General features: G+C 38.2%; 1 protein-coding gene across 1 annotated transcript in view; it reads left to right on the plus strand.

Moving 5' to 3' along the window:
- The window catches only part of CSRNP3 (cysteine and serine rich nuclear protein 3), a 46,390-nt gene extending 35,659 nt beyond the window's left edge, over positions 1-10,731 (plus strand). The window contains exons 3-4 of the mRNA XM_065413757.1: positions 7,840-8,136; positions 9,697-10,731. Coding sequence (XP_065269829.1) covers positions 7,840-8,136; positions 9,697-10,731 — 1,332 coding nt within the window. The remainder of the gene's footprint in view (positions 1-7,839; positions 8,137-9,696) is intronic.
- The last annotated feature ends 12,324 nt before the right edge of the window (positions 10,732-23,055 follow it).

The following is a 23,055-nucleotide window of genomic DNA, read 5'->3' on the forward strand; positions in this document are numbered from 1 at the left end:
TTCCCTACCCTATTGTATTCATCTCCAAACACATACTGCTCTATCAGATACAAACTTCTAGCTAGCAGCTTGAAAATATTTCTCTTTCTGAATAAAAAACCTTATTTTTCTACTGTCGTAGCTTTGGACTCAGAAGAGGCAGAGGAAGAGCACCACATTTTATATAAGTTAATAACTGCTTGTTGTGGCTAACAAAATTATTAATAGTTTGTGGGCAAACAGAACAAAATACAGATTTCTATCACCTCAGGTAATATAAAAATGTGTGATGTTCCCTACGCCAGCACAACTTTCTTTATTAAATTTCTCCTTTTATTATTTGTATTAAACTGCTTTTAATAGCCTTTTTTTTAATTGGCTGCCACGAGTAGGAACTAAGTTTTAAATCAAGAATTATATTTTAATTTCGTACAGGCAACTGAGCAACATGGCTCTGCTTAGTAAGTGATCTGGGGAGTGTAACGAAGTGGGACTGTTCTTAATGTTTTCTCTGAATACTGTGTGGGTGCCTCAGTTTCCCCTATGCAGTTCTTAAGTATCTAGGTGGTGGTATAAGGGTGTGTGATTGTCGCAGAGTCCTAGAAGGCCAGTGCGATGCTGTCTGCACAGAGAATGGCCGATGCCCTGTCTCCTGGCAACTGATGGCCTCGGCCCCTCCCCTACAAAGGTGCCAACTGAAGGTGTTGGAGAACAAAGAGATCAGGTGACCTCCTGGCCCAGGAAAGAGACAAAGGCCAGAGGAGGGGCTTGGAGAGTTTCAGTTTGGAGCTGGCTGGGGAAATGGAGAGAGGCCAGATGGACCTCTGACTGAGGGGTCCTGTTCTCTGTAACTACAAGCTGTTTTGGACTGTGTTCCTGTCGTCTAATAAACCTTCTGTTTTACTGGCTGGCTGAGAGTCACATCTGACTGCGGAATTGGGGTGCAGGGCCCACTGGCTTCCCCAGGACCCCGCCCGGGCAGACTTGCTGTGGGAAGCGCACAGCGTGGAAGGGGATGCTGAATGCTCTGAGGTCAGACCCAGGAAGGTCAAAGCTGCATAAGCAAGGCCGGCGCTTCCACTAGGCAACCTTTGGGGGGCGGCATTTTGCCACCCTCGGTAGAAATTCAGCGGCGGGGGTCCTTCCGCTCCGGGTCTTCGGCAGAAATTCAGCGGCGGGTCCTTCACTCGCTCCGGGACCCACCGCCAAAGTGCCCCGAAGGCGGAGAGCGGAAGGACCCCCGCCTCCGAAGACCGCAGACCCCCTGAATGCTCAGAGGAGGAGCGCTGCTGCCTAGGGCGGCAAAAACCCTGGCGCCGCTCCTGTGCGTAAGCTTCTTGCCATGGAGACAGTCTGCTCACAGAGAGGAGGCTCGCCCAGAGTCCTGACTGGCTTCGTATGGAGTAGTTCCAGAGCATCGCCCCGGTGACTCTGTGACAGGGGGGAAGGGAAAGTAACTGCAATGTGTTAATGTAGAAAGTTCTGTATGCTCAGGTTAGTAAGACTAGTATAGATGGGTCCATAGTGTATACTGGGCAGAGAAAACATGCTAGCACCTCTCTAGCAAAAAATGTGTTAAAGCATAGTTCACAAGGGAGGTTTTACCTTTTGCTAGTTAGTGCGGAGAGGGCTGACCTCTAGGGAAACAGAAAAGAAGAAGAATATGAAGGTTTTTCAAGAGAAGTTTTAAAGATGCCTATATATAACTGTGAAAAGAGAACTGGAAATATCAGAGCATAAAGGATTTGAATATTATGGGGCTAACAAACACGGCAGCTGAAATGAAAATCACTGGGGATTAAACTCTGAAGGTTGCAATTTGTTTATAAAAGTTAAAATACATTGGAAAGAGGAAGAAATAGTATGTTGTAAGGGAAGTTCTAGAAATGGCAGTCTAACTTTGTAAGAAGTACAGGTAGTGATGAAATATTAACAGAGGACATACTACTGTACACTAAGGAAATGTCTTCTTGTTTGTATATTAGTAAGTATGCCCACCTGCCAGTCGGGAATTGGGGGTCAGCGTCTTGATTGGGGCAGGGAGTTCCTTTAATCCTGAGTTTGCAAGGAAATGGGTGAATGATCTGTCAGATCTTTTCAGTCTTTAACATCTATGATTGTTACTACTCAAGACTGGAGGCCACAAAGACAGTAAACTCTTGATAGGAATTCACTTTCTAGACTACTTGAACAATGGCATGAAATGATAGCTATAATCCAAAAGGTTGTGCAAAGGGCAAACTGTTAACAGAAGTGGGAGACTTAAGGTACCTAAGACCAAGCAGAGCATATAGTAAATAAATGCAGCAGTAGTTATATGGATACGATACAGGACTGCTTCCTTATACAGTATGTAAAAGAAGATACAACTAGAAAGAGAGTAACAGAGATGGCAGGATTAAGTAGTAGAGAAGGGGGAGTATCTAAGCAACAATGGTAACTTTACCATATATAAACATAAAAAACCATAACAGAATTGGAAGCACATGCACTGACTGAATTTAAATATAATGCATATACCTGAAACAAAAATTCAAAAGTGATAGCAGGTTGAGCAGAAAAGGATGAAGAATATCTGTTGTTATAATGAAAGTGTAGGGCATGTATTTGAATATATATTTCCTTATGGATAGGAAAATATTCAGATAAACTCACTGGGTACCAGATCTTGAGGTCCTTATGCTGATTTAACTCAATCCTTACTCAAGCATGCTCCCACAGGAGTACAGAATAAGCTAATATGAAAAAGGCTTGAGATTTTGTCTGAGTAAAATTGGAATGAGAACCTCAGGATTTGGCCCTGAGTTTGTTTATTGGTGCCTCAAATTGTGGCATCAGAGATCTGAAATAATAAATCCAAACAAAAGGTGCTGTATTGGTGAATGTGTGATCAAAGTTGTCTCCTTTACATTCAGTATTTTTTTAATTTAGTGTCAAGTAGCCGTTAGTAACACGGCTACTACGGGGTAGCCGTGTTAGTCTGAATCTGTAAAAAGCAACAGAGGGTCCTGTGGCACCTTTAAGACTAACAGAAGTATTGGGAGCATAAGCTTTCGTGGGTAAGAACCTCACTTGCATCTGAAGAAGTGAGGTTCTTCCCCACGAAAGCTTATGCTCCCAATACTTCTGTTAGTCTTAAAGGTGCCACAGGACCCTCTGTTGCTTTTTAATTTAGTGTGTAAATGTGACATTAGGTGAGGAATTAAACCTACAGAAGTCACAAATTCAGAGATATGGGCCCTGATCCTCTGCGAGTGTAAATCAGCACACCTTCATTGAAATCATCATGCTCAGGAAAGATGAAGACCGGGAATGTATGCATTTGGTTTTCCACTTAAACAAAATGTTTTTTTATAACAATAACAAAGGAAGCCTCACTTCACAAAACAAATTTGTATTACTGCACTTGCTGAAATGTTTATGCTTTGTTTGTAAAAATATATTGACTATCTCAGTAGCACACCACAGTGCTCAATTTGTTTATCTTGAAATTGGAAGGAATGTACAATTTGTGGGATCCAGATGTGCCCTCCTTGGGGAAATGTTTTTAAATACTTGCCATTTGGTCCACTCTCAAGTCAAATAGTTTTCTCTTCAGAAGTATTTTTATGAGCCCCAGAAATGTACTCTCTGGTAGGGATAACTAAGCAGTGAGCTCCATCATAGACAAGGAAATTAGTCCAATGCTACCTTCAAACTGGGAAGCCAGGCATACGTTAGAGCAGTCTAAAGGGCTGGGCTGGTCCTTGGATCCAGGGAATGTTAAGGTGAATTAAAGCCACCTTTTCCCTTGCAATCCCAGTCTTTCACCCAGGCAGCTTGGCTGGAACAGCGAATCTGGACCAGGGCTCTCACGTGAGGTGCTCTTACTCAATTGTGGTGGTGCTTGCTGGATTGGAGTGTTATAAATTTAAGACAAAGAGTGCTAGTATATGAAAAGGTGACATTTGGATGGTTGTGTGAAGTCCTGCCAGATATCTTATTCTAAAATGATGTATTAATGAGAGGAAGAAGATACATTAGAAAGTAACAGAATATCATCAAGAACTCTTGAGGTTCTTAACAATACTCGTCTATCCCAAAGGATATAGCATGGTTTCTTGAGTCTTTATATAACTGAGTTCTCAGAGGCATATATAATTCAGAAAAGAATAGAAATTTAATATATTTATCCCTGCACCTTACACCATTCTCCTTGAATGTATACAATTGCATCCAAAGGGCTGGTATTCTCAAAAGGCCAAACACTGAAGTTCTTACTCAGCTTTTACTAATGTCAATGGTTTCTTTGCCTAAGCAAGGACTTCAAGGTATCTGTGGCCAAAGATACTCCTGGACTCCACTACTGTAACTTTATCATTCCTTCTGTAACTTGCTCAGTATTTTGTAGGTCAGTCAAAAGATTACTTCCATGTCCTCCATCATCTTCCGGTCCAGCCCTGAAAAACACACACAGCCAGAGCCTAACACTTAGCACCCTGTTGTAGCAAGAGGAAGAAAACATTATGAAAACATTAATACAAGTTTGTTTGTTTTGTTTGTCTATAGAGAGGGGCATGAATTTTGGAGAAAGAAAATTGGTAAGGGATCCCCAAGCTCAAGAAGTTTGCAGTATGATATGAGAGGGTATAGCCAACACAGTTTCTGCAAGGGAAAATTGTCTCTCACTAATCTCTTATAATAATTTGACAAAGAAGAACTGTTTGACATAGTTTCTTTAGATTTCCAGGGGGGCTTTGACAAGTTTGCGCACAAGAGGCTACTAAAAAAGTTAAGTAGTCACAGGATGAGAGGCAAAGTATTGACATGGATCAAAACTAGCTAGAAGACAGAAAACAAAGAGTAGGTTTAAATAGTCAATTTTCATTATGGTAAAAGGTTACCAGCAGGAAGCCTTGAGGTTCTGACTAGTCTTGTGTTGTTTAATATAGTCATTAATAATCTCAAAAGAGGATGAGTGGTGACATAACCAAATTTGCAGATGACACAAAGTTTAATTAGATTAGTCAAGACCAGAGAGGACGGTGAGGAATTTAAATGAGGGAGACCTAAATAGTCTCGGTCAATGGGCAGCTTGGTAGCAACAATGAATTTTGAAACTACTTGTACTCCTATTAATGTTTTAAATTAACTATATAGGCTCAGGAAAGGGACCTGGCCGTCACTGTAGACAGCGCAATGAAAACCTCTGCTTAATATGCAGCTGCAGTCAAAAGAGGAAACAAGAAGTTGGGATGCATAAGGAATGGGATGGTGGGATGCATAAGGAATGGGAATAATATGGAAAATATAACCATTATATAAATCCATAGTAGATCCAGATCTAGGATATTGTGTGCAGTACTGGTCATCCCCTCTCAAAAAGAATATTGTAGAATTAGAGAGGGCTCTGAGAAGGGCAGCAAAAATGATTGAGAAAGATTGAAAAGATTGGGATTGTTTATTTTAGAAAGGAGATAAATAAAATGGGACTTGATAAAGTATATAAAATAACGAATGGTAATGAGAAGGAAGATCAGGAAATTCTGTCCTTGTTTCATATCACCAAAGGAGCATACGATGAAATTAAAAGATGGCAAATTCAAAATTGATTAAATGCTTTTTCACACAAAGTGTAATTAGATTGTGGAACTCACTGCCACAGGAAGTCATTGAGTCTTAGGACTTCGCAAGATTCAGAAAGGGATTGGACATTTATATGGTTAATAAGAATATCCAGAGCTGTTATAATTAATGATAATACATTTTTGGAAGGGATTTTAAATCTCATGCTTCAGAATTTAACCAATCTCCAACTATTATAAATCAGGACCAAATGACATGGGCCGATCACTGCACATCTGTATATTGCAGGATTCTTGCACCTTCTTCTAAATTATCTGGTACTGGCTATTGCTAGAGGCAGGATACTGGATTAGATGGACCTCTAGTCTGATCTAGTACAGTAATCCCTTTGTTCCTATACAGTAATCCGTGTGTTCCTAAATGTAAAGCACAGTACTATATACTTTGACCTTTCTCTGATTCCATGTTGTGATGAGATCCCCCGGGGATGCAGCCTGGAACTGTGGGACCGCTGTGCCCCCTTAACTCTCTCCAGCCTGGGCTGTCTCTCACAATGCCTTGCTAGTGACCAGCAGCAAACTCCTCCAGGAGCTGTGATCACTCAGCACAACCGCATGTGGAGCCCCACACCCAGCTATATTGCATGAATGCTCCCAGAGCCACTCATGAATCACACAGAGAAAGGCACTAGAGCTAAGTCCTCCCAGCACTGTACCTCAGGAATATACCGTCTTGCACTGCTCAAGATGGGCAGTGCAAATTTATTAATTGGTTCACCGCTTCAACAATTGAAAGTGGATATACACCAGCCTTTGCAAAACCTGAACAGATTTGCCCCACACTTCATACAAACTCACTGGTAAAGATAAACAATTAAACAAATTTATTGACTATAAAAGATAGATTTTAAGTGATAGGCAAAAAGTCAGTTAGTTACCAAAAGTAATAAAATATAAGCACGCAGTCTAAACTCTCAACCCTATTAGACTGGGCAACATCTAGATTAAGCAGTTTTTCTCACCCTGATGGATATTGCAGTCCTTAATATACCTGGGCCAATACCTGAAACCTGAGCCAATCTCCTCTGTTGGAGTCTTGTCTTCTTCTCAGTGTCTGAGTTGCTTGCAGTGTAAGTGGGGGCAGGAGAAGGGCCCAGCATGTGGCCACTGTGTCTGTTTTATACCCTCAGTCCATGTGCTTGGAAAACACAAGTCCAGGCATGTCTGGGTGCATTGCTGAGTCTCCAGGCAAGGTTGAGCAATTCCCCTGGGGTAACGTCATGCAGGTGAGTCATTGCATTGTTACTCCCTTGCTGGACAATGGTTGTAGATGGGTTGATTGATACCCCACCCAGGTGTTGGTTACTTTCCTTGCTGTTGCCTCTGGGGAGCTAATATCTGGCTAATTCCCCAATTTACAGCATGTTTTAGTGACAACACAATTCTCATAACTGCATATGCATTAATGATATGCATATATGGATAGAGAAATGACTTTTAGCAGATCATAACCTTTCCCCTGATACCTTACAAGGCATGCTTTATATGTAAGATCACAATTATTTAAAAATGAGGAATATGGGGGTTCCAGGATGCTGCCTGAAGGTATAGAATGTCACAGACGCACACGTACTTTGCATACAAATTCTAACTCTGGTAATGTTTTCCTTGGGTACTTGTGTCTCAAATGCCAACAACACAGTACATAATAGTATTTTTCTTCTGATGTGTTTCTCCATTTTTACTCCACTGATGGAGTTATTATTATTATAATAATAATTATTATTTCTGCAAAGACAGTTTAGTTTGTGAATAGCTGTCATGATTTCAGCCATGATTGTATTGTCTATACACAAAAGGGCATATTGATCCTAACACTAATGTTGCCCATTGGTTTTAGTTAATCCTTGTCCAGCACTTTGCTGTCACCATAAAGCACTGACGAATAATTTTTAAATGTCCACTACTAGCAATATGGGGGATAATATTATTGTTTTTTCTTCCATATTTTGCAACTATAGGTAAAAATCTGAATTCTCAATTATTCATTTTTATTTCCATGACAATTCCGAAAGGAATGACATCTGAAATAAATTAGTCTCTTCAGAAGAAAATCTATTAAGAATCCTGACTTACTGAATATCAGTTTTACAGAACCATGTATAATACTGTATATTCTTACTGTTCTTATAGTTCACATACAAACAAATACATTATAATTAATATGTTCTCACTAAAAATCTTAGTTTCAGGAAGTGTATAGTCTTAATACTGTGTTAACTGCTCTATATCATAGATGACAAAGAATGGTACAGTGGAATCTGAAGAGGCTAATACTCTGACGTTGGATGACATTTCTGATGATGATATTGATTTAGACAACACAGAAGTAGATGAATACTTCTTTCTACAACCCCTACCAACAAAAAAACGTAGGGCGCTGCTACGAGCCTCTGGAGTGAAAAAGATTGATGTGGAAGAAAAACATGAGCTGCGGGCTATCCGCCTATCCAGAGAGGATTGTGGCTGTGACTGCCGAGTGTTCTGTGATCCAGAAACGTGTACTTGCAGCCTTGCAGGCATAAAATGCCAGGTAAAGATCTATATTACAGACATTCCTTACTAGCAGGGCATAAACAACCCACAACAGAGGTATTATGGGTAATGAATTACTAAGTGCTGAAATTTGTGGGTCTCAAAACCAGTAAAATAAATATATAGATATAGATATATAGATATAGATATATAAAATATGGTTTTTATTGTGATTAGTTTGAAGACATGCAATAACTGGCATTTTCCCCTCTGAATACAAATGCTCAGCTCCTCATATTCTTCTATGGGCCTTTAACCAAACATCCAACAGAGGAGTCACTAACCTATATGACTGCTGATTTCACAAGATTAATTTTTATTTTAGAAATACTGTACATCTTTTCCCCTGAGTATAACTCTGCAGTTACTTCAGATTGTATGTTTCCTAATTTATAATCACAAGTAGTTTTGAATCAAATATTAAAATCCAAACTCAGAGTAAGAACCAATAAATGAAGCATGTTTTACCGTCTTTCAATTAATACGTGTGATAGAATCATAAATGTTAGAGCTGGACCATTGGTATTAGGTCATTTAGTCTATCTCTCTGACAATCAAAAATGTATTCCCTAATGTACATTTACTGGTGGTTTCTACAGGATCATTTTAAGTGTCCCAAGGAAGGAGGCTTCATCAGTTCCATTGGGTCACTATTATACAGCCCAGTAGATCTCACCATCATTGAGTTTCTCTAAATTTTCCTTTTAATAATTTCTTAAATCTGCCTAAACTCATCCTACTACCCTCAGGTGTTTACCCTCTTGAATATTCATAGACTGTTTTCAGTTCTGCGTTGACAGGGATATGGACTAGATCACCTTGGGGGGCCTCTAATTTTGCACCTGCATTTGAGTGCAGGTAGGTGAAAATGATAAAATTTAGGCATCTAACTACAGTACCTGATTTGTGGATCCAATCAGGTGGGTAGATATCTAAATTCTCTTCTTTCAGCCTACAGTTCATTGTGTCTACAATAGTGTATCCACAATTGACTGAAGCCTCGTTTAAAATGTGTCCCAGTTTCTATTTCTAACTTCTGTGGTCATTTCTCCCCTTAGTTATTGTTTTGTCAAGCTGTCTATATTTAATTTAAAAAAAACCCACCTTTCTGCACAAGCCATTCCCTCCTAATCATTCATCATTTTTGTTTCTTTTGTCTGATTTCCATCCAGTATATCAGCTTCTTTCTGGTAATGAGGGCCCAAGGAATGAACACAGTATTTCAGGTGTGGTTATAGCAGAGCCATAGAAAGATAAATCATTTATCCCTTGATCCACATTGTGATGTATGAAACCTAAAACTGTATTGTCTTTTTGTTTTCTGCTACACCGCATTGTAAATCCATGTTTAACTTTCTGTTTTGTATGATATTATTGCTTTCCAGGTTCTCCCTCCCAATTAATATCTTTGCTTTGGTTTATTTTTCCATATATGTTGTACTGTGCACTTTCCACAAATGAATCTCATTTTGCTATTTTATGCTTCTAGTCTCTCTAGTGTCTGTTGCATCATTGGGTTTATTGTACATATGGTTAATCTATATTCTCTTTTTAAAAGGTGGATCGTATGTCTTTTCCATGTGGTTGCACTAAAGAAGGGTGCAGCAATACAGCAGGTAGAATTGAATTTAACCCCATCCGTGTACGGACTCACTTTTTGCATACAATAATGAAGCTTGAATTGGAGAAAAATAGAGAGCAGCAAGTTCCTGCACTAAATGGTTGCCACACTGAGGTAAGTGCTCACACTAGTTCTCTGAGTACAGCACCCCACCCGGTAGAATATTCACTTGCAGAGAATTTTGAGATTGAAACTGACCCCCAGGCTGCAGTGATGCACCTGCAGTCTGCTGAAGATTTGGATTGTCCTGGGGAAGAGGAGGAGGAGGAAGAAGATGGAAGTAGCTTTTGTAGTGGAGTTACAGATTCTAGTACACAAAGTTTAGCACCCAGTGAATCTGATGATGATGACGATGATGAAGAGGAGGAGGAGGAAGAAAAAGCAGATGATTTTGTGGAAGGCATGGGGTCCCATGCCGATGTGGTGCCTCTTCCTTCTGTCCTTTGCTATTCTGATGGCACTGCAGTACGTGAAAGCCACTCTAAAAATGCCTCATACTATGCTAACTCTTCAACTCTGTATTACCAAATAGAGAACCATGCCCCTGGCAGTAATAACCAGATCACTGAGACCTATTCAGAAAGGGACACTGTTAAAAATGGTAGTCTTTCTCTGGTGCCTTACAGTATGACTTCAGAGCAGTTTGTTGACTACACACGGCAATCAGAGGAAAGTTACAGCAGCTCTCATTACCCTTCTGCAAACCCCTCTGTGATAGTTTGCTGCTCCTCTTCAGAAAGTGATAACAGTGTTCCATGTAATAGTTTATACACTGAACATAGGCCAAGCCACCCTCAAGTGGAATTTCACTCATACTTGAAAAGTACCTCTCAAGATGGATTTGTTTCAGCTTTGAACGGTGACAGTCGCATACCAGAGCAAGCTGCTGAGAATTCTATAAGCCTTTCAGAAAAGAGCAGACTGCATGAAGAGTGTATCAAATCATCTGTAGTGGAAACAGTACCTGTTTAATTTATTAAGATATTCTAGGACTGAATCCCTTTATTTAAATGCACTCCAATTGGATTTCCTAGAATCATAATTTTTTAAGCTGTGGACTAAGAAAACTTGGACTATGGTTAATATTCCAGACACATTTTGTTTTTTTCTTTCAAGCTACATGGCTGTGGCATTGCACAAAAACAGTTCATGTAAAGATTAAAAACAGAAATCAAACTGTCTTTTGATAGAAAATGTATAAATTAAAAATATATACATATTTCAAAGTAGCCTACCTGTCAAACTATGTGGAACCTGCCAAGCTATCTGAATCAAAGCTTCATGTTTTTGATTGTTGGGCCTGTGCAAGATTGTTAAACCGATACTTTGAAATAATCATGTTTAGAGTCCTACATTTTCAACATATCTGAAAAAGATAGTGACTTTTTATGTAAAAGTAATTAATGTATGAAAAAGGTTTAGGTGTTCTGTACTGTATTTTATTTATGGTAGTTTAGTACTCATGTTTTGATAAAAATGAACAGCATGTTCATTTGAGTTGAAGATCCATAGCTAGTTCTGCAGAGCATGCCCACGTAAATTTCATCTGGCATACCACATACATTTTTTATAACTACTTTTAGCAACTGATCTTAAAATACATTCTTTACAATTCAGTACGTCTGTTTTTACTCTTTTTGACAGACAAATCTGTGAGTAAGGGGGCATTTATATTTTGTATAAAGGTGAAAGGTAGGACAATCCTCCATTAATGTCTGAATCAATGACAACCCACAGTTAACGCCCCCTAGAGAAATTTGATGTTGTGTATAAGGACAAAGCAGTAGTTTATAAACTTGCACAGCACCTTTTAGCCCCACAAATATTCAGCTTACTAATGCACTTTAGTGCCATTTTGCAGTACCTTATTAATTGTGAGTACTGTGAACTATTTTGGAGATATGCCATAGCTCCAGATTGTGAGATCTATATAATAGACAGGCATCTTACAATTCATTGTAATAAAACTGATACAAGTTTTCCCAAGCCAGTATATGAATGCTTAAATAAGTAATTAGTAAGAGCAAAGAGTCATTCTGTTAGGAGGTTAAAGGAAGCATGGAAAACAGTTTACGTTTTTCTAGATTCTTCTACCTATTTAGCAATCTTTACAAAATAAGAGCCTGATCCAAAGCCCATTGAAGCCGTTCAGTGGGCTTTTGATCAAACCCTAAATGTACAAAGTCACTTAATTACTCTGATGATAACAGTATTAGGTACCAGAATCTGTATATTCAACTAGGACACTAGTGTCAGAAGTTTTATAGTTGTGAAAATTTGTAGGCAAATTCTAATGCATTACATGCATCATTCATTGTAACCTGATTTTCATTTTACTTTTTAAAAGGGACAATGAGAATTACAACACATGCTGCATCCCAACCCTTAAATTATCTGGACTTAGTTTTTCTAGAGAAGAACTTCTTCTAGGAGTTCATTTTCTACACGTTTATTAGATATACCTAGCTGTGCATTGCCTTATTTTAAAATGCAATAGGACACTTCTTAAACTGTTTTGATATTTTGGTCCTTCTACTGATATTGAAGTATCATTATATATCTGTTAGTTGGAAATGATTGTCTTTTTTGTCAAATTACAGCATCTGCTGCTTAATTTTTATCTCTGTCAAATTTAGTTTTTTTAGGGGTACAGATGTAAGCATATTGTAGATTTCAACTCTGTACCAATTACTCTTCTGCTGAATCACTTTTTATAAAATCAGCTACAATGTTCCAGGTAGAAAAACTATCATGCTAAAAAGATGTTCTCTGAAAAAGAAGTTGTGACTTAATGGCTCTTTTATGAAACCATTGCACACCATTTTCAAGTCAATTGTTTTACACTAAATTGGCAAAATATTTTTATATTTTCTCGTAACATGAGGGAGCTGTTTTGTTTATTTGTTCCCACATTGATTCATGAATGTCTTCATTGGGATTCCTTTGAGATAAAAGCCCTGGTTCAATAAGAATTGCATACTTCATTTGCATGGCATTCCTGTCTCCTGGGAAAGTGCAGACCGCTTGGACTTGCTGTCTAAAGTAGCCATTCTAGCAAGTCATCTGTTCCTTGTTCTCAGTAGAAACTTCTTTTCTTTCCCCGAAGGGTGTGTAGTCAGTTCAGACAGGTGTTCTCAGCTTTTACTCAGCAAATGGTATTCTTTATTTTTAAAGAGAAACAGATTAGAAACATTTGATAAAAAGAAGTATGCAGGTTACTGATAATATTGTCTTGATAACAGAGCTCTCTTAATTTACAGAGCCCCTGTAACAAATCACTGGGCACATGTGTACACATCACGGAAACCTGGCACACGCCACACTAGCACTTAAAGCACAAACCTCTAGCTAACACAGTAACTGTGAGTGAGTAGCAGGTTCTTAACTTCAGTGTGGATTGGCCACTAGAGGGAGACATAATTATGCACATTTAACCAATGTATTACGTTCAGGTGAAAATAAGATTTTCATTATTCATTATTTGCCCTGTTATGGAGCAACAAGAAATTATTTTCTTAGTCTCTAACTTTCCACATGAAGAAAATCTTCAGTGACATTAGAAAGAAAAACACTCAGAAAAGTAAGTAATTATGTAAAGCACATCTCAACTAGCTTTAAAATAATGAGATGGCTGCTGCTGTTCTTCTTCGTTACCATTTATATTGCAATAGAGTTCAGGAATCTGATCAAGATGGGGCCCCTTGTGCTAGGTGCTGTATAACCATCTCTAGGTCCTGAGACCTGCTATTATAGTATTAGAACTAAACATGGGCACTGCCCGCAAGAGCTTACAATCTAAGAAGACACACAACATACAAAGGGATGGGAACAGGGAGGTGATTAAATAATATTTTGCTATGATATTTTCCACAAGTAAAGTTGGGAACAGTTATGAGGAGTCAAAGGACATAGTAGCTGGAGTTTGAATTTGGAGGAAAAGAGCCACTGGCTTAAGGCAGTGCTTTTCAACCTGTGGGCCACAGACCCCTGCGGGGTCACAAACTATTTCTAAGATTTCCAAAGGGGGCTGCACATCCATTTGAAGTTTTTTAGGAGTCCGCAAATGCAAAAAGGTTGAAAACCACTGCCTTAAGGAAAAGCTCTGTTTCGTGGTTTGGCTAAAACTTGAGATTTGTTAGTGCTTTTCACTCTCCTTCCCTTGGCCAACCTATAGTGCCCTACTGCTCAGTTAATAGTAATAGATTTCCTGTGTTGGTTGCTAATACTTTCACTTTTGTGAACCTTATTTCCATGTGCTAAAAGGGTTATGTTGTTAAATTACAAATAGCCATGTGTGTCTTCTGTACAGATTTGGCACGTCATTTGTTGCCGCATTTATGTTAATGATTGGTCTCCATTCCTTGTTTGTGCTTAAAAAGCTTTACATCCATAAGATACTTGATGCTGGTAATAGACATTGACAAGAAACAGGATAGTTTTGAAAGTCATTCTGTAAATTGAGACAAGGTGGGTGAATGAGCTATTGGTATTTATTGGACCAACTTCTGTTGGTGAAACAGACAAGCTTTTGAGCTACACAGAGCTCTTCTTCAGGTCGTGAAGAAATGTCCTGAAGAAGAGCTCTGTATAGCTCAAAAGCTTGTCTGTTTCAGCAAGAAAGTTGGTCCAATAAAATATATTACCTCCCCCACCTTGTCTCAGCAGTGTCCTGGGACCAGCACAACTACAACAACACTACAAACAGTCTGTTAGGTGGCAGACCATGCTTTCTTTGGAAATGTGTTCCTAGTACTCTTTTTCCCCTAATAATTTATGTACTTGTAACACTAAAACATTTTCTTCTGGTACAACATAAAAGAATTTGCACACTGAAGATTAGTAAAAACAGCACAGAACTGACTGCATTTTTTCCTAATGAAGTAAATCTAGCTTCTCTTGGAAGATACAACCAACTAGCTTGCATATTAAGCTTTAACTAAAGTTAAATATGAAGCTAGAAATTTGCTGGCAAAATTATGGCAATTGTAATTGTTTCCAAGGAGCTATAACTCATTCCAACTGGAACATTCACTTAAAAGGAGAATTGGCCAGGGAAAAAAAAGCAACAATTATCTAAAATTTTATTGTTGTGTTTCATAAAAAAAATTCTGATTGAGTGCATGCCAGAGAGATGAGTAAATTTTGATTTAAAATTATTATTGATAAAGACGGCCATTTAAAATTTTACAAATTACTAATTCTTTGTTGAGTTCTAACAACAATAGTTCCATTTTATACCTTTGCATTTGCCTTGGGTCAGGGAAATTCTGATCAGTTATCAACAAACAGCACTCACACCTGCAAAGCCTGTTGCTCAAAGAACCCTGTTATTAATAGTTATATTTGGTTCAGTCCTTCCATTGATTTTTTTAAAGTGCTCGGATTTCTCTAAAATGTCATAGTACTGGTTGTAATAACATTCTACAAAATGTCCAGTATTCATGGTTTTGTTACTCACTAGAATGTTCATAGATTGGGGGCCAAATGCTCAATTTAATTTTGTGTGGCCTGCATCACCACATGTTTTGAGAAATTCATTCACGCAACAGTAACCTCTCAGCTGGGAGCAGACTCTTCAATAAACCAAACCTGGCTGTTACAGGTTACATACAAACCTCAGCAAGACAGAGAATTTATTTTGTCATGGTTTTTAATATTTAAAGTTGTGTTTGGCATTGTGGGAGGCAGCATTGCCTAGTGGAGCACTGGACTGGGATTTAGGCGACCTAGGTTCTATTCCTAGCTCTGCCAATGGCCTGCTTTGTGACTTTGGATAAGTTACGTTACCTCTTTGTGCCTCAGTTTCCCCATCTGTAAAATGGGGATGATGATACTGAGTCTTGACTCTGCTCCCCCTCCCCAGCACACTACCCAGCATATCTGAGCCAGGGCAGGGGGGAAGTCATCTGCTACCAGCATAGATCACTAGCAGATTCCTGCCCCACTGGAGCAAGGGAGGAACCAGCCAGGGCAAGAATTATGTCTCTGGCTCAATTCTTTCCCTGGACTGCTCTGGGGTAGTGCAGTTGTGCATCACTCAGAGCTAGAAGGAAAGAGACAATCTGGCCCATTGTAGTGTTTTAAGAGGATCTGCTGAATAACAGATTAGCCTGGTGGGTTAATGATCGTGCTCTACATTGTAGCCTGACGACCTGGGCTTGATTATTGCTCTAATTGTTTCATTTCCTGAATCATTCAGGGCTGAAGGCTGTGTACCATGGGGATGATAAAAAAGGCAAATCCTCAGGTCTTAGTCAGGGATGTGCAGCTCCCCTGGTGGGGCCAAAGAGTAAATATAGCCTTTATTGTGCTTACAAATCATTTGATGTAAAATATTAATAATAATAAATGGTAAAATTAACTCAGACGATAATATATTCTATAGAATTTATTTCTAAAATATAAAGTCTGAGCAGTATTTTTTTAAAATTCATAGTAGAAAACTACTGTTATTTTCAGAAAATAAAACAGATGTAAGCAAAGAGCCCAGTTCCTTAACATGTTCCATAATGAGTATGAGAAATCTCAAAATTTGCTTCTTAAAAAAATTTCCAACATTCTTTTTAAAAAAAATGCACTTTGTTTAATTTTGCTGTTCTCAGTGATCACTTGACATGCTAATAATTCTCTTTTTTTCTCCAAGAGGGATGCAGTCCAAAGCAAGAAAATTGTGATGTAAGAAACAAGTTTTCTTGATTAGTTAGAAAATAGAGTATATAAAGTACAAGAGCTCTCCAGGGGTCTTTATTTTCCCCTAGAATCACAAGGCAACTTCCAACTTACTTGGTATTAATGTGCCACAGGTAGCATTGTTATCTGGGGAGAAGGGTTTTAAATTCCTTTTATGAGAGCTGCTTGAGTTCCCTGCCTCCCAAGCAGCCTACATTATAGCATTTACTATAGACATCTCCAGTTCACCTGGCACACACGTTTTGAAGAATTTAGTGTTTTGTAGCTTTGCTCTGTTTGTATCTTCCCTGAAAAAGTTTTGCTTTGAGATGAGTCTTTACATTAAGGAAGAGCTGAAATGTGGGTCTAAAATGAGGTATGTCTCTCTGAAAAGGGAAGGTTGAGAGGTATATTGAGTGTTGGTGTTCTGGAGGACCCAAGGTTGGCAGATGGTGCATCAGGGTGCCCAGTAGCACAGAGGGGACACTGTCGTTTGCTCCTGGAGGCTAAAGAGCCACACCCAGGGAGCTTTACAGCTTGGCTTCTCAGATGGAAAGTCTCCCGTTTTTCAAATAGACCCAGAGAAAATGAAGAGGCAAATGTATTATTTATTTGTTTAATCATTTTCACTTACGCCTCAGCAGTGATTGAGTCTGTCAAACTGTTCATACTGTAAAATGTTCAACAGATGCTTTTGTTGAACCTCAAGTGGTAACAAGTCCACAAGAAAATTAAAAGAACATGTTGCCCTGTGTTTAATATATGTACTTCCTTTCCCCCATTCCCCACTCCTGCATAAAAGGTTTCCACAACAGCCAAGGAAAGCCTAAATAGTTTTATATACTGTGTGGAGGAATAATGGAAAATATATTGACAAACATGGCTCCAGTCTTAACCATGCACCCAGTTAATGCATCTGCGCTGACATGGATTTTTTTGGAAGAAGGCCTTCGTTATCTTGATGGCAAAGGAAAAGTTTCATAAAAAGGGCAAAAATTGAGATAAAGAGGGGCCCAGAGCAGGCACCATAAGTCTGTCTTCACTAGAAATTAAGTTGTGTTAGAACATGACATGAGTTGTGTTAACTAATGTTGTTAAACACAACTTTGCAGCAAGTATGTACAGGAAAAAGACGTTTAACATCATGTCAGCTGGTCATGAGCAAACATCAGTGAAACCATAGGTTTAATCACAACCAGTGGATAGTGTGAAACACAGCTTGTCCCTGTCTACCCTGACTGCAAAGTCATGTTTAACATTGAGTTAGTTAACACAGCTCCTCAGGATCCTGTTCTAACATGACCTAATTTCCAGGTAACAACACACTGTAAGAGTAAAGAAGACATATAGGTCCTCCTGAGTAAGGGAGTTAGGCATTCAGCTCCCAGTAAGAGTCAATGCTAGTTGGACACCTAACTCCCTTAGGCTCCTATGAGCCCTAATTTTTTCTGGATTACTGACATGGGCCTACAGTTTTGTTTTGGATTATGTGTGAAAGCCAGCCCTTTTGGTATGCTTGGGGTTTACTGTGAAACCACCTACCCACAAGTGAGTCTTTGATATGTAGGCTAAACCTGGCGTTTCAGGCTTCTCAACAGGGTTATATTTTTGTGTGCACTGCCAGCTGCTTCTCTTAAAACAAACAAACAAAAAAATGTCTTGCTGTTACGTGAACATGTGCCACTGTACTTTATTTTCAAATTGTTCCGCACAAAAGAACTATTAGGGTAATTTTATGTGTAACTATTTCAAAATATGAAGTGTTGTAGTGAATGTTCACATAACAGCAAGACTTTTTTTGTTTTATATATATTATATATATAATGCCCATAACTGGGCCCTTCTTTTAATTGACTGACTGTAGGCACTTCTATGGAAATATGTCTGAAGTGTAGTTTGTGAAAAATGTTTTAAAAGTGTTTGATGTAAAATAAGCGCTAGACATTTAACAGTGCAGAATTAGTCAAATCTGTAGATTACAAATCTGTTCCTAACAGCCTCAGCCTGTAATAGTGTCTTAGTAAAGTTGATCTGCGTTATTTTAGTTAATCGCATTTCTGGTGTAATAGCCTTTTGAAAATAAAATTATTAATACATATGTACTGGTTAATACCTGTGAATATAGAACATGGCACTTTGTTATTTTGATATGGTTTCACTTAAAACTGATAGAGTATATCAATTTTGTAAGAAAAGTCATTCAGCATTTATTATAAAGACATTTTTCATGTTAAAAATACCTTTGGTTGGTCGAACAAATATCTGCTATGTAAAATTTATATTGTCTACCATGGCCATATATTTTAAAAGATTCAGCAATATATGTGCAAGAATATTAATGGTGCTTCTGAAACTCTGTGAGCTCACAATTGGTGATAGAAAGACAGTAAGTTAATATGGTTAATATTATATTAAACCACAGGTTCAAAAGCACTTTGAGATATTTGTCCTTCAAACAGATATAACCAATTCAATTGTTAAATACAATGGGAATTGCAGTGTAACAGTATAATTATACAGTAGTAGTTGATTTAAAAATTGTATATAACTCCTAACTAACAATTTTTGAGAAAAATAGTTGTACTGCCATATAATTAAAATATTTTATTTTCCATTATAACTGATCTTACATGCTAAAATTATGAGGATTTCAACAGTAAAGCAACATTTTATTTATTGGACTGTTTTCAAACTGAGAAGTGAATGGAAAGAGAGTTCATCTTGAAATCAAAATACCTACGTACATGAAAATCATTGAACATTACAAATTCATGATGAGTTACACATTTCCTAGATTGATTTCCTTTGTTTTATAAATTGTAAAATCAAAGATGCCAAAGGGTAATATAAGCTACAATAACATTCAACAGAACTTAACCTAGACCTTATGTTGTAATAATTTATTCAAATTACCTGTATTCTTCTGTATTTATATTTTCAGTATTTATTATGAATGATATGGAAATTGATGTATTTATTGTGGCTTATTACTGCAATGTACATATTATAAAATTAGCATTTTTAAGTCTTAACATTAGGTTTCTTTTTGTTTATTAGTGGCACTCGTATTCTCCTGTATTTTTATTATATATTGTACAATATATATTGTCCATTTGTTTGCAACACAGTAAAACAGGTTTCTACGTTACATCAGCTACTGCCATTTTTCCAAGTGCATCTTATTTCTAATATACAATTTCTAACAGTTTCCTCTCCTATCTACTGGTACCATAATTAATGCTGTATCTCCTCTCCAAGCGGGAGGAGCAGCATAGGGAACCTTAGAATCCTCCCTTTTCACGCTGATTAGTACTTCTTCCTTTCCCTGTACAGTATTCTGAATGCATGTTTTCATGAGTTGTTTTTAAACCTTTAGTGTAAGCAACCTTCAAATGTAAAGAAATGAGCAGGAATGCCATATTTGGTATATCTGTTTGCATCTTAGTGAACAGTAGCACATACACTTTAATTAAAATGGGCAGAAAGAGAAATTGCATGATTCAGCTGTACTTATTATCCTGGTAACTTTGTCATGCCAGTTTTGTTTAGGCTGAGGAAGAAAGATTTTCTAAATTCTGCTTGAAGTAACTTTGGTGTATAAAATTACTGCATTATGGTCAACAGAGGGAGTATTGCAAATACATTTCAAATAGATGAAGGTAGGTAAATGGCAGTGTTAACTTTCAGCCTATTGCCTAATTATTCCGAAACCTACCAACTAACAAACATAGCCCCTTTAGGGAATTTATATTTTTATCATAGTGTTTTCTCTGGTTATTCTATTATTATGTTTATTATGTTAATTTGAGTTTTATATTTTTAAACGATAAATCTCCTATGAATCTGATTTTATAATATTTAAAATGATTATTAATTGAAAGATCAGATGTTGTTCTCTAGTAAAATCTGCTGTGAAGGCCTTTTCATAAAACATCATTTTATCTTAGCAGGAGTTATGCAAAAGAAAATAGAGATGAACATCTGTTACCCGTCTGTGGTTTGCTCTTCCATGAACTATAATTAATTGCACTCCAGGGCTTGCCACTATAGTCAAGACATACTGACACAGAAAAAAGGATAAACAACCTTTAAAACTAGTCCTCTAATTAAAGAAGGCAGCACTCCAGTTTCACAAATAAACTAGATTTAAGCTTGTAAAATAGGATTTATATTCATTGTAAACATATAGTCTACACTCACACTGGTATAAATCAGAAGTAATTCTACTCAGGTCAATGGGTCAGATCCTCAGCTGGTGTAAATTGTCATAGCTCCATGGAAGTTAATAAAGCAACACCAATTTACATTGACTAAGGATCTGGTCCAATGTGATTCTGCTAATGTCAAACTGGTGTAAGTGAGAGGCGAATCAGCCCATATATTTTTGTAACAGTTAGAGCCTCTGTTGTCTTGGAGTAAGACTGAGCATTCTATAACTTAAATCAAGCGTGCTGCAAATCCTGTTATTTTCCTAGAGGTTTGGAAAGGTGGGTGGGTTAACAGAGAATGGTGAGAGAGAAAATGACTGTGGATGTTAGTTTTGTTGGCAAATGTTAGTGGCTCATATAGCAGTCTGATCTAGTATATTTCCATCTGAATACATTGTGTATTTGGTGGTTTTAATCCCTTTTGGAGAGCAACAAACCCAAGAGAAAGTGCTTTAAATTAAATCAAAGGAAATAAAGAGCCCAAGGAAACTTTTTGACATACGCTGAATTTCAATCCTCTATTTAAATGAATCCCTATACTTAGCAACAGTATCCTGTTATGTAAAAGAAAAGTACAGTAGCTAATGAATGGTACATGATGACCTTTTATTTTGTGCTTAAACCTTTTTTCTGATATAGATACTTATGCATAAAAATCTATGACCAGGAGGGAGCACTGGTATAAGAATTTACAATAGGAGCACAGCCAAATATTTTCAAAAGATGGTGTCGTTATTTAAAAAATTGCCTACTGACGAAGCTAGGCAAAAAGGGTTTCCAAAAATATTTGACCTGACATAACAAGCATTGGGAGGCCAGGATTAAACTTAATACATCATAGTGAAACCTTGCCCATACTCAAATTGCTTATTTGTTCTAGGTATATTTATTTCCTGCACTATAGCATATGTATGCTAGAGAGTAGTATATCATTTCTGTACTTTATTACCTCATTAAGTAATTCAAAGCTCTATTCAGAAACCAGTATTTCCTGGGACACTAAGCATGCAGTCAGACTGAGGAATGCTGTTTCATTTTTGTTCATTGGTTCGTTTTATATGGTAGCATGATGTGGATAATGGCAGAGCAGCATTAGAGGAAGAAGTGCTTTCCTGCTGTAGGCTGTATTGCAAATCATCGTGGAACAGGATTTGTAACTCTCTCTTGGGTTTGGAGACTGGTGAACCTATCTAACTGTGCACTCAGATTTTAGGATTAATTACATGGCTTCCTGTGCTGGAAGAGATTGTCACGTTGCCCCAGAAATTTGAGGGTGTTATGCAGGACAAGGGGATTAAAAGGGCTACAGCAGTGGTTCTCAATAGTCCAATGTTACAACACTGATGTTTCACCTCTCCCTTAGTTTTAGCACCTCCCTACCACCTGGCCAAAAAGAGAGGGTAGTCCTAGTTGCCATGGCCCTATTGGTGACTGCCTCACCAGCCATGGTGAGAACCTGCAGGCACACATCATTGCATAATAGCTTTCCAAACAGGATTGCAGCCAGGCAGAAGAACCATAGTACACTCAGTAACTCCTCCCAGTGCTGGCATATTACAACTAATGTTTTAAAGAAAATATAATAGGCTGACTCTATTGAAACTAAGATTTAGCTATAATTCACTATACTGTAGATCTCTGTTAATTTCACTAACGTGATAAAGTAATAGAAATGATTTACTATCATAATGTTCTACGGATTTAATATTATAAACTGGCTGAATACTAAGATAATTTGTGAGGACAAAGTCAGGGCTGAGGACTGTTAGTAGCAACTCTATCAATAGTAAAGGACAAATGCTTATATTAATGTCTTTTCAGGTCAGTGACAGAATGGACTGTCAGCAAAAAAATAGCGTTATGCCTCTGCTGAGCAGTAATAGATTAGCGTTATAACCTGGTGAAGGTGACTCTGCTGCTGCTTTTCTTTCTCCTTGCCCTTGCGCAGGCGGGATGTTTTTTGTGTGAGGTGTGTGTCACAAGCAGGGTGGCTAGATTCCCCTGGGAGGGAGGTGATGGATGTGTGTGAGACGTGGGTTTCAGAAGGAGGCTTTATGTGCCTAACTCAAACAATTAGCCACCATGGACATTTACAAACCCCCCAATGCTGGAAGTGCTGAAACCCGCGCGGTGGCTGTTTTCATTGTTAATGTCTTGAGGGGCCTAAATTGCAATGGGCAGCTGCTCAGCTACTTGGAGCCTATCAGTGCCCTGCAGCTTGGTGCCTAATTCACGTCTAAGCTCCAGTAGCATCCCCCCGTCCATCGTACCTGTGGGACCCAATTCAGTGCATATGCTCAGAGCATGTCTAAAACATCCAGAGGAGAACCTGCCTTCCCGTGAGCCTTTGGCCCAGTGGTTAGGGCATGCACCCAGAAGAGGTTTGTGGGGGGAGAACTGGGATCCAATTCCACATCCT

The sequence above is a fragment of the Emys orbicularis genome, chromosome 11, assembly GCF_028017835.1.
Source record: "Emys orbicularis isolate rEmyOrb1 chromosome 11, rEmyOrb1.hap1, whole genome shotgun sequence".
NCBI lineage: Eukaryota > Metazoa > Chordata > Testudines > Emydidae > Emys > Emys orbicularis.